At 41.6% G+C, this 11,898-nt stretch overlaps 1 protein-coding gene across 1 annotated transcript in view; it reads left to right on the top strand.

Moving 5' to 3' along the window:
- Nucleotides 1-377: 377 nt before the first annotated feature.
- Nucleotides 378-11,898, top strand: part of c2cd3 (C2 domain containing 3 centriole elongation regulator) — a 16,174-nt gene continuing 4,653 nt past the window's right edge. Inside the window, exons 1-30 of the mRNA XM_017416433.3 lie at nt 378-599; nt 1,397-1,666; nt 1,742-1,899; nt 2,210-2,388; nt 2,486-2,646; nt 2,738-2,870; nt 2,974-3,126; nt 3,224-3,368; nt 3,445-3,554; nt 3,753-3,956; nt 4,050-4,165; nt 4,285-4,403; nt 4,681-4,812; nt 4,895-5,335; nt 5,651-5,802; nt 6,217-6,460; nt 6,655-6,838; nt 6,915-7,098; nt 7,471-7,643; nt 7,727-7,862; nt 8,494-8,762; nt 8,906-8,983; nt 9,067-9,681; nt 9,776-10,120; nt 10,196-10,334; nt 10,411-10,475; nt 10,570-10,775; nt 10,867-10,985; nt 11,066-11,215; nt 11,302-11,492. Of these exons, the coding sequence (XP_017271922.1) occupies nt 548-599; nt 1,397-1,666; nt 1,742-1,899; nt 2,210-2,388; nt 2,486-2,646; nt 2,738-2,870; nt 2,974-3,126; nt 3,224-3,368; nt 3,445-3,554; nt 3,753-3,956; nt 4,050-4,165; nt 4,285-4,403; nt 4,681-4,812; nt 4,895-5,335; nt 5,651-5,802; nt 6,217-6,460; nt 6,655-6,838; nt 6,915-7,098; nt 7,471-7,643; nt 7,727-7,862; nt 8,494-8,762; nt 8,906-8,983; nt 9,067-9,681; nt 9,776-10,120; nt 10,196-10,334; nt 10,411-10,475; nt 10,570-10,775; nt 10,867-10,985; nt 11,066-11,215; nt 11,302-11,492 (5,623 nt within the window). The 5' untranslated portion in view covers nt 378-547. The remainder of the gene's footprint in view (nt 600-1,396; nt 1,667-1,741; nt 1,900-2,209; nt 2,389-2,485; nt 2,647-2,737; nt 2,871-2,973; nt 3,127-3,223; nt 3,369-3,444; nt 3,555-3,752; nt 3,957-4,049; nt 4,166-4,284; nt 4,404-4,680; nt 4,813-4,894; nt 5,336-5,650; nt 5,803-6,216; nt 6,461-6,654; nt 6,839-6,914; nt 7,099-7,470; nt 7,644-7,726; nt 7,863-8,493; nt 8,763-8,905; nt 8,984-9,066; nt 9,682-9,775; nt 10,121-10,195; nt 10,335-10,410; nt 10,476-10,569; nt 10,776-10,866; nt 10,986-11,065; nt 11,216-11,301; nt 11,493-11,898) is intronic.

Below are 11,898 nucleotides of genomic sequence, written 5' to 3' on the forward strand. Positions count from 1 at the left end.
AACAACGAAACCTTTCATATAACAGATGCTTCTTTGTGGTGTTTATGATAGTCGTTATATGATTACTTAAGAGGTCAAACTGCAAAATTTATGTTGGTGTGTTTCTATTCAAATCAATCAAACATGTTTCTTTAAAATTAAACTACATTAGTTTTTGCAGAGTGAATCTAGCCACATGTTCAACAAAGGGTCCAAATTCTGTCAGAACAGCATATTATTTAATTTATGTAAAATAAAAAACATTAAATACTTAAATATTGTTTGGTTAGATTGCATTTCATTCAGTGACAAAACGCTTTAGCGCCACCTTAAAAACTTCATTTCCCAGAATGCCTCAGTCCAGCGTAGCGGAAGTCATCGCGGTTTGTTGCTCGGAGACAGTTTTCCGCGCTGCCGTTTGTTTTGTGCAGTTTGTAAAGTGTTTGCGGCTCATTTAGCTTCGCTGACCGGGTTATTATTTTTTTTAGCAGAAAGAGAAAATAAATATGTCTGCCAACAGTTCGGACGGCGTTTTGGACCGGCTATCGTTCACAGACTGTTTTTAGGGATGAAGAACAAAAAGCAGAAGTCTGTCAAAGCTGGAAGCAGCAAAAGAAAAGGTAAGTTTAGCTAGTTGCTAATGTTGTGCTAATGATAAGTAGCTGGTAATGCCAACTGTCAGATTCACGTTATGTCAGCTTAGTGGCTCGTTTCATTTATATTTTATTAAATATGTCTTTCATTCTGTGCTGAAAATTTCCCTCAATCTTTAATATGACAACATAAAGTTTATTTATTTAAACGTGCAACTCAAATATTGCACATTTTAAGGCAGAAGGTGTTGCCTTCAGACGATAAAAGCGAACTAATTATTTGAATTAGAGTTTTTTTATTCACGTTTGGTTTTGACATTTAGTAAACATTAATTCAGTTTGGTTTCTGTAAACATTTACGCTGTTTATTAATATTAAATCAGAATTAAGATGGTGGACTTTTCCGTTTAATATAAAATTAAATGATATAAAAGTAAATTAGAGTATACTACAATGACTGGCACACCATTACCTCCATAGCATTATGAATTTATTTACGTAATAACACTTTACTTTTAATTCCCGATGCTTTTATAACTTAGGGCATTTTATACAAGCTAACCAAGTACTAAAATCAGTAGCGAATGCCTCTATAACACTTTCAGTTTTATTTTAGTCTTACCATTAATGTTAGTAATACCTTTATTTGTACATTTTGTCTGTGTGCAGTTTGGTGTATTTGTACCTTGTGTCTGTGTGCAGTTTGGTGTATTTGTACATTTTGTCTGTGTGCAGTTTGGTGTATTTGTACCTTGTGTCTGTGTGCAGTTTGGTGTATTTGTACCTTGTATGCAGTTTGGAGTATTTCAAAGTAATTCTTTCAGTCCCCAGTGATGTGGCCCCCTCGACCAGCCTCCCGCCGCTCGTTGAGGGCCAGCTAAGGTGCTTCCTGTGTGTGACGATAAGCCGGGTGTTATGGACCGTTCACAAGCCTCCACCTCCAACATTCATCAGGCTGCGCTGGTGGGGAGAGTCGTCCAACGGGACGCACTTCTTTCCGAGAGATGGATCACAGCTTTCACAGAAGACCATCAAGACCACAGCTCGCTTCCCCATCCGCTGCGGCCCAAAGCAGTTCACGTCGTATCTTACAGGTAACTACAAAGACAAAAGCATGCTGTATTTACTTTGCTGCATTCCTTAAATTTACAGCTAACTTTTGTCAACAGATATGGGCTTTTTGGTGCTTGAGGTTCTGACAAAACCAGATCACCTACCAATTGCTCGGGCTCAAGTTGCTGGTATCTCCCGTCTATCTCTGTCGCAACCAATCAGTGGCTTTTACACTCTCGTTTCCCCAACCTCTGACAAACTGGGAGAGGTGCAAGTGAGTGAAAACTTGAATTTAATTTTCTGTTATTAGATTTTTGACCAATGATGTAATTGCTAATTTCTCAAGTATATGTTTGTGTTGGTGATTGTGTTCGGACTGTTTTATTACCAGCCAGATTTCCAAAGGAAACAATGAACTCACATATTTTGTAGGATTTATTATATTTGTTTTTAGTTCGAAAACTGGGGCATTAACAAGCAAACCACAGAAACATCAACACACAGATATAAATATCCCCCTAAAATTTTAAATTGGCTTATCTGGAATCATCTTGCTACACCTAAACCTTTTGTTAACCTCCCAGGTTTCTCTAAATTTGGAGCCCCTGACAGAAGCTTACGACAGCAGCAGCTCAGGTCCTGCCACAGACGCCAACACTGATGGGATGCAAGCCGCCACACTGACTGTGCCCTCACACCACAAATCCCTTTCAGCTGGCAGCGGGAAGGAATCAGCCGGGAGCAGCGGTGGAAACACACCAAGGTTTGGACAAGCTAATATTAGACACCCAAACATCTCTGCTAATCACTTGTGCTCATCTGTATTAAACTGGCTGTGTGACTTGCTCTAATGTTTTCAGAGGCAAAGACCATTTGTATTTCCAAAATGACCAAAAAGAGAAAGAAGAGACACTGGAGAATCAGATTCCTACATCAAACAAATCTCACCTCAGTCAAAAGGTCGTCATTCACTCCACTGAGAACTCTTCCCACGTTCAACCAACCGCTGATATACTCTCAGGTCAGTCACAGCATTATAACACCACAGATGTGGATTTCCATTACAGTCAGTGATTAAAAAAAACAAACAATGTATGTTTTATTTTTCTCAGTCATTTTGCAGCGTGGGAACAAGCTAAGAAACGCAATGGTTGTATCAGCTTTAAAATGTGACATGGACTCTGTCCCACCTCTGAAAGACGGTCCTCTGCCTCTCCCGACAGACAACATCCAACTACCTGACAAGTCGGTGTTTTTATTTCTATTCAATAAAATAAAACAGTTCTATCACTTTATAACCTCACAGTATGCAGTCTGTAAAACTTAAACCTCACTGTTTTGTCTGCAGGTCCTTTCCTTCTCCCTCAGGTATGTTTCTTGAAGGTATCCTTCACGCAGATTCGGCTCTGAAGCACTCTGATGATGCAGCTTTAGCTGCAGACAGCAGCTTGGACTGTCCTGCTGACATCGACAAGAGAGCCGTGGATCTGCTCCTCGGCAGGTACACGTTTCTGCATCTACATCAAAAGTTGACGAAAAGGAAAACTAGAAGGTTTTTGTGCGATTTTCTGTTGTAAAGTTTGTTTATTTTTCCGCAGCCCCATCACATCTTTACCACTCTGGGATACGCAAGCCTCCCCCCCTGACTCCCTGTCTGGTCACAGCAGTGTGTGTGGAGACAGTGAGCTCAATGACCCTCTGTATGATCAGAGCTTACTGGAAAACCTGTTCTACAAAACTCCTGTAAGTGGATAATTTTCTGTTATGATGATTTTTTTTTATGTGTTAGCAAAAGGTTCATTAAAGGTGTTTGTTTCAGAATTCAGATCCTAATCCAGATGATGCTCACGAGGAGGGTCAAGGAATAACATCTCCTGCTAAAAATCAGCCCAGAAAGCTGACACAGTCAGGACCCAGAATCAGTGAAAGGTAAGGAGCAAACATCTTGAACTCACTGCTTTTAACAGTGAACTGTAAACAGCTGATTTTACTTATTTTGTTTGGGTTGTGTGGGTGTGTACTGTTTTTTTTCCTCTATACAAGTTAAAACGTACTCACTGATCACGTCAAAAGATTTTTTTTTTTTTGTCTTAAAAGCTGTTTTGAACCTGTTTTTTCTTTTTTCAGCTCAAAACCAGATCATCAGCAGTCTGCAGAGCATGGTGATGTCAGTCACCTTCCCCTCAGCGTGGAGCATCTCTCTCTGCTGAGTTTAATTAGATTTGTCAGAGTGACCATCGACTCCCTGGTGTTACCTGCAGGCAGCTCTAATATCGCACTCAAAAAAACCTCTAAAGGAAAACCCCCTCGACCATTACCCAACAAGAAGTGGTAAAACATCTGAGATGCTTTTTATTTGAATGTAAAATTATTTATTATTATTATTTGTAACCATTAAATATGACTTCTTTTCTTTTCTTTCAGTACATATTTTGTTGAGTATGTTTTCCCGATGACTTCAGCCTCCAGCTGTCCTGATCGCAGTAAGGCAGGAGATGTAGAGGTGACCAGAGCTGTTTCCAGTAAAGTCATGGGTGGAGGTGTGGCAACTCATTCTTCAGCTATTTGTGTATAATTTTTGGTGTTGTATGTACATTACAATTCTTCAGTGTTGAGTACAGTGTTTGTGACTGACATGCACTCCTCTGTGTTTTTGTAGCTGTGAAGTTCCACCAGGTCTCTGTGTTTCCTGTCCACTTCAGTACAGCAGCAATCAAACAGTGGTGGGAAACTGATCTGACTTTTAAGGTTTACTCACGAACGAGCGATCAGAAAAAAGTAAGTCGCTCTGGGCTAAATGCTGCTTATTTGTTTAGTACAGATGAGACTCACTAACTAAAAATAATTAGGAACTTGGCTTGATTCAAAATTATAATTAATAAATGCAACACACAGATCAGAACCTACTTTTGAAAGTCTACTGTATGAAAGTCACCCAGATGTACAAAGCAGCTTTTAACGTAGCACTTCCTGTATATTTGGCATCTAAAAACACGTCTTTGCCACCAATAAAACCGAAGAGGCAGTCGTGACTTGGTGACTTGTGTTTCTGCAGCCTGTTGCCGTCGGTGAGGCAGTCCACCCACTGCGCGGTTTGCTGCAGAGCAAAGAGCTCAGTCAGTCTGTTGCTGTTCCTGTGCAGAGCTTGGAGGGGGTCCATCGAACACAGGAGATTGGACCTCTCAAGGTGATTTACTTGACCCACAAATAAATGATTTTATATAACTCAAGCAAATGTCACAGAGTTGATATAAATATTTTTTTCACAGGTTTCCATAGAACTGGGGACACACAGCAAAGATTTCTCCACTAAAAAACATAAAAAGCTGGCATGGAGAGACACATCGCCTTCAGTGATTCCACCCAGTCCAGAGAGAGAAACTGTTTCTACATCTCAGCACGCTGACACAGGAAGGGAGGCCGCCTTGGACAGCTCGAGACTGCATGTTTGGACTCCTCAGAAACCTTCAGAGGAGCACTCATCTCATCCCGCAGTCCGAACGTCTCCTTTTAAATCATCACAGCGGCTCGAGGAGGACCCTGAGGTCCTGCTGCATGCCTTACTCGTGGTTCCAGATGGGAAGAACTTCAGCTGCGAGCCTCTGCAGGCTCCGAACGTCTACTTAAACTGTAAGCTGTTTTGGTGTGACGAGACGGCAAGATCTGCTGTCAGCTGGGGTCAGGCAAACCCAACATTCAACTTTGTCCAGGTTGGTTCAGGAAGTCCTCTGTGTCTTTAGCTCATTAATTTCATTTCTAAAACCATTTTAGACAAAGTACCACACAGTGTTGACAATGTTTTAATTTTTTTCACAAAAAAACAGGATTTTTTCTCCAGCATTTTGGCAAAAAAACTCCTTAAATCTATGAAGCTGAACTGTTTCGTGCTGAGTAGTTAACAGATTACTGTTCCTTTTTGCAAAGCTATTTTATGTATTTTAGCTCATCTATTTTTAAAATGAAATTATGTTAACCTTGTTTAGGGTAAATAACAGCTTGTTTTTTTTGTTTTTTTACTGTCACAGGTGACACCTGTGGCCTTAACAACAAAACTCCTGGAGCGGATGAAGAATAACGTGATGGTGATCGAAGTGTGGCAGAAAACGGGACGGTCGAGCCAGGATCGACTTTTTGGCCTCGTTAAATTACCTCTACACCAATTTTACATGTCGTTCAGGTAAAACAAAAAAAAACACCACATTTTTATATTTCCTGCATATAAAGAAACACAATGTCTATTTGCAGGTGCAAAGATTTGTCAGAGACTGAAAGAAAAATTAAGTATTTTACAGTTATGTGGTAATGTTTATTTTTTATATATATATTTATGTACAGACTTATATTAAAATATCTATTTTTAGGACTTTCTAATAGTTGTAAAAAAAAATTTGGGTTTGATAATATTTAATCTTAACAACTATAAAACATAAATGGTGGAGCTACATTGAGGGTGCTGTTAACCACCTACACTAAATATATTATTGTTATCATTTATCCAGCATGCCACCTAAACAACAAATTGCCCAAATCACCTCAAATTAAACACAGCACACCTTGTAAATGTGAACCGACATGTTGCTGTTGCCTCCAGGGATCCAAAGATCAGCCGGCTCCTTCTCCAGGCGCAGTACCCTGTTTTAGGGGTGGACTGCTACATGCCTGTCGTCGACGTGTTCTCAGGAAGCTGTAGAGGGAACCTCAGGGTTGTTTTGGCTATGGGTCGATCAGAGCAGATCATTTCCCTCCAGCGCAGCAGGGATGAAGAGTACCATACTATGTCTCCTGTGGTGAGACCTGTTCATATGCTCGATCACCAGTCACACTCACAAACACAGGTCAGTAGGAAACGCAGCATTTATTTTGTTTTATCAGCAGACTCTAGATTGTTTCCTATTAAATGTCCTCTTGCACCTACATTACATAAAGGAATGTATTTGTTCTCTAAAGCTTTATAAATTAAAGATTGTCACACCTTGCTTGTTTGTGTGTGTGTATGAAACTAAAGCACTCAGTCTGCTTCATCTTTCAGGTGAAAACAGCACAAGTGGACGTTATGAGAGAGCATGTGTTTGTAATAAGAGTGGAGAAGGTCAGTGGGTTGATGCCTCTGCAGTCCACAGTGTGGGGGGAGGCTGACTGCTACATCCAGTACAGTTTCACCTGTCAGGAGGGTGACGTTGTTTCAAATGTGGACCAAAGCCTCATCGAGACCAGTAAGGTCATTTATTCATATGAAACCTTATCAGTTTGTCCCAAATCACCCTAAAGTCTTTATTTATCCTCCAACAGGTTTGAACCTGAAGCCGTTTCGCACCACCACCACCCTTTGCGTTCCTGACCCAGTGTTTGGTCACACTGAGACTCATGTCCTTCTGGCCCCTGACGGAGTTCCCGTCCAGAAGCTGCTGCTGAGCTCTTTGTCAGCTCAGGGCCTGAGCGATGGAGGAGGCATCCTGTTCGAAGTGTGGTGCAGGTCCGTGCTTGGTACTTTAAGGTCCAGTTAAATAAAATTCAAACTTGGCATGAAATGTTGGATTTCATACTTAAAATTCTGATTTATGAAAAGAAGTTATCTCCAGTGTTTGACAATGGTCCCTGTTTATTTAGGCAGATTTATAATTATTGTTAAAGGACGGAGAATTTTGTTGTGACTAAACCATGAATTTCTGTTCAGAAAGCTAGTTTGGTTAAGTAATGGTGTTTGATGCATCTACTCCTTAGTAAAAGACACAAAGATTATGAATGACATAATTTCTATTCTATATTTAATAATGTAACCCTTAGGATGCGTGTCTTAACACATGCTAGTTTTGTTTAATTCATCATTTAATGTGTTTTTCTGCAGATATTATTATCCAAACGTCAGAGATCAGCTTGTAGCCAGAGGATTGCTTCCACTGTCTAAGTTGTGTGCCATGGCCACCATGCAGAGCCAACATCCCAACGAGGCTCAAATGTTCTCCCTGCCCCTGATTCCCAGGACTGAGGGTCCCACAGGATTTCAGCCTCAACCCTCAGGTACATATATACACATAAGTACATGCAATGTAATAGGCGCACAATGAGCATCTGAACATTGTGTCTATTTTGTTGTTTCTCAGGACTTCTAGATGTGTGCATTAAATACAAGCACAGGCCTGTGAGACATGAAGGAAAGGCTGGCAGAGGAGCTGCTTCCCGTGCTGTCACTGTCGTGGTTCAAGTGCACAGAGCATCTGGTCTGAAGGCAGCAGCAAGGTGCATCACTAAGCTACGGATGGATTTATGTGTTTTTAGTGTTTCAAAAAATAGAAACTGGAAATAACATCATAAAAGTGGCTAATAAGTGATATTTTGCATGAACCGATTCACAGTGGTTTGTAACTGTGGCATGAGGTGGAAAAGTGGAGTCATTTGTTATGGATAGAGAGTCGCTCTGCCTAAACAACAGCATGTGGATGCAATGACTTTCTCAGTTTAGCTTTCTTGCCATCAGGTGATTTTGTTTGCGTAGTTTGAAACACATTTTCCAGCAGCCTAACACACGTTCACTGAACAGAAACGTTGCATCACTCTTCTTTTGTAATAACAAGGCTGAATCTCACGGGCTGCAGCTGTTCGTTGGCAAATGACATTCACGAGGGAGTCTCCAAAATTTTCACAAATTGTCCACTCAAAACGCAGCCACACAGCTCGCTGAGATCAAGCAACAGAAAATTTGCCTTTTTGTCACAATTTCAAGTCGCCAACTAGTCTCCGACAGTCCCAGCCCAATGAGATAATAGTTTTAAATTTTAGGCAAATGTCTCAACAGTGGAGATTGTGAAGCATTTCTTAGAGTACACCGTTTGTGTATTTGTACATTAATGTGTCCCTGTATTTCTTTCAGAGTGATATCAGAAGAAGATCAAAAGTTCAGCTACTTCGTAGACGTAGGCGTGAACCCTTTTGTGACGGTTCAGCTTTCCTTCTTACCTGAGAGTGAGAGGAGGTGCACCCGGGCTGCAGCCAGGACCTTCTGCCCTGAATTTGATCATCACATGGAGGTTTCCTGCGACCTGTTGCTGCACATGAGCAGTGGAGAAACCTGCAGCCTGGCTGAGCAGCTGGAGCAAGCTTCTGCTGTCTTTACTGTCTGGAACAGAGAAAGTCACAGAGGTTTGAGATGCATCATTCTGCTTCACACAACGCTGTGGTTCTCATACGATAAATGTTTCTCTTTTAGTTGCATCACAAACCATTCAGCTCCGATTTAGCTTTATGTATTTTTCTGTATTTTTTTGTTTTTTTCGTCGCGGCAGTGAATGTTCCTAAACCCAATAAGGTGATGCTAGGCGCAGTGAAAGTACCACTGGCTGATCTGATCCATAAAAGAACAGGTATGTTGTACGTAAAGGTATATTGGATCAAGTGTTTTTAAACTGTTAACACTGAAGTGATGTTTTATGTTTGAATCTTGTAGGTATTTCTGGCTGGTTTGGGTTATATATAAACCGTGAAAAAAGTCCTTCTCAGCCTCAGCACGTTTTGGTTGGGGGCCTTGAGGTTTCCATCAGCTTCGCTCATCCCTCGGACAGAGAAAGGGTCATTAAAGCTGCTCAGGGCTTGGGCTGGGAAATGCCCCAGTGTGACCGTGCACAGCAGGATGATGAAGAATACTGGGAAGAAAGCTTGAGAAAACTCTCCCTGACTTTTTCAGTGCCTAAAGCGTGGCTGCCTGTCCACTGTCTGCTTCAGCCCGGCCTCAGAGAGTTTCAGCGCCCCACTTACTGCTACTTCAGGTACAAGTTCTTCGACCAGGACGCCTTCTGCTCTCGGCTGAAACACCCCTGTGTTGAGGAAGATTGGCGGGGAGACCAAGCCACAGTGAGTTTTGAAGGCAGCAGAACTGTGGAGCTGAGACTCACTCAGCCTTTAATGTGGTACCTGCGAGAAGAGAAGCTGGAGGTGCAGGTGTGGGTGACGTTTAACAAAAACCGAACTGCAAGGCCGAGTAACTCGGACCGACTGGTGGGCTCAGCGTTTGTCGATCTGTCCTCTTTTGCAAAGACTCAAAAGCAGAAGCTGACTCTCAGTGGTATGAAACAAACATTGTCGATTTAAGCAGTGATTATTGCTTTACTTAAATCATATCTTCACTGGGATGTGTGAAACATTTTGTGGTTTTGCAGGAGTGTACCCGCTCTTCATGCGCTCTGCGGCCGATCTACAAGGTGCGGCTCTCAGGGTGCACGTCATCCTGACGGCTGGTTCTGTTCCCACAAACATGTCGACTGAATGTGACACCCAGCTGGACTCGGACAGTCAGGAGGAGGTTTCACTGCAGGAAGTGGAAGTACCAGATCGTGACCGCTCCTCAGACGCACCCAGAAAATCAAACACACAAAGCAGCCAGAAGGGTAAATCCATCAGAGCGACTCCAGACCTTACGTTTGTCCAAAACACAGAAACGAGCGTGGACGACACTTTCTCTGTGACTGTGGCAGTGGACCGGGCCATGCATCTAAATCTGAAAGGTGAGTGCACGACCTGAAATCTTTATTAATAAAATATGTAGTATTATGAACGATAAGTGTTTGTTCCTTCGGCAGGCTGTCCTCTAGCAGAGCGCAGTGAAGAGATGCCTTGCTGCTGTGTTTCGTACGCCACAGCAGATTCTGCTGAACCAGTGTCCACGTCTGTCGTAGCCAACTCTGATTGTCCTGAGTGGGACCACCAACACGAGTGCAGGTAGTGTTTCATCACAGACCTCAGTTTGAGTTTCTGTAACTTATTCAACCCTGATGCACTTCTGTCACATTTCCAGACTGTCAAAGGAGCTGCTGGTTGATCCACAACAGTCTTTTGTGTTCAAAGTCTGGCATAAAGGAGGTACGGCAAGAAGTTCTGCTTCATGATTTGTGCAGCTTTGTTTTGTTTTATGCATTAATTCATTCATTTGCTCATTCAATGTTTCCATCCACAGAAATCGAGCGAGTCATTGGATTTGCCTCCGTGGACCTGTCTCCTTTACTCTGTGGTTTCTCGTCGGTGTGCGGTTGGTACAACATCACAGACTTCAGCGGTCAGTGTCACGGTCAGATTAAAGTGTCCGTAACTCCCCTGAGGGGAGTCCAGGACCTGCGCGGGCAGAGAAAAACTGTGCCTGAAGAAGCTACAAAAAACTCATCTGTAAGACTCCTGTTTTACAGACAATTTTTGATACTTGTTTCTCTTTTTTATCCTCTTTGTAACAAACTAATATACGGTATGTTTGGTTCAGGGCATTCCTCTCAGCTACCAAACCACAGCCATGTACAGCAGCTTTCCTTCCCACATCAGCAGATTCCCCGAGCAAAAAATCTCTTCACCCAGCCACAAGGACAGGCTGTTCTCTGAAAGGTTTTTAATTTTCATGTTGTGTTCATTTGTTTAGATATGTTGCCTCATAATTTATCTGTTGATATAAACATTTTCTGCAGGGCCAGTGAAAGCGATCGGCACTTTGAGCACATGGACAAAGTCCGGTTTTACCACCAAAATCTGCAAGAACAAACGATCTTTCATCCTGTTTGTAGCAGCTCAGCTAGTGACATTAATCCTTCCAGCTCTGTGTTGTTTTCAGCCCTCAGGTATTCAGACATACTGTGTTTGGTCTGATTCTTTATAGAGCTAAAATTAAAGCTAAAGTTCAACCAACTCTTTTTTTTTCTTACAGGAGGAAACTAAGCGAGCTCGACAACATTCAGAAATACTTCAGTAATAAGCTTTCTACTCCCACATTTCCATCTATGACTGAGCAGGACCGGCACTCTCAAGATGGAGAAACGAGAAACTCCGAAATAGACACGAATCAGCTGCTTCTCAAGTCCAACCAGTTGGTTGGAGAAGTCAACCACATCATCAGTGGTGAGCTTCGCTCCCAACCGTTGAAAGATTTCTTTGATTCCTGGTAATGTTGATAGATGCTTGTTAAAATCTGACCTTGGAATCTGGTCAAATAACTTGTAAACCCTATAAAACTTACAGGTGCTGGTCATAAAATTAGAATATCATGAAAAAGTAGATTGATTTCAGTAATTCCATTTAAAAAGTTAAACTTGTATATTATATTCATACATTACATACAAACTCATATATTTCAAATGTTTATTTCGTTTAATTTTGATGATTACAAATGACAACAAATGAAAATCTCAAATCCATCATATCAGAAAATTAGAATCTTACTGAAGACCAATAAAAACAAAGGATTTATAGAAATGTTGGCCAACTGAAAAGTATGAACATGAAAAGTATGAGCATGTACAGCACT

Source organism: Kryptolebias marmoratus, linkage group LG2 (genome assembly GCF_001649575.2).
Source record: "Kryptolebias marmoratus isolate JLee-2015 linkage group LG2, ASM164957v2, whole genome shotgun sequence".
Taxonomy (NCBI): Eukaryota; Metazoa; Chordata; class Actinopteri; order Cyprinodontiformes; family Rivulidae; genus Kryptolebias; species Kryptolebias marmoratus.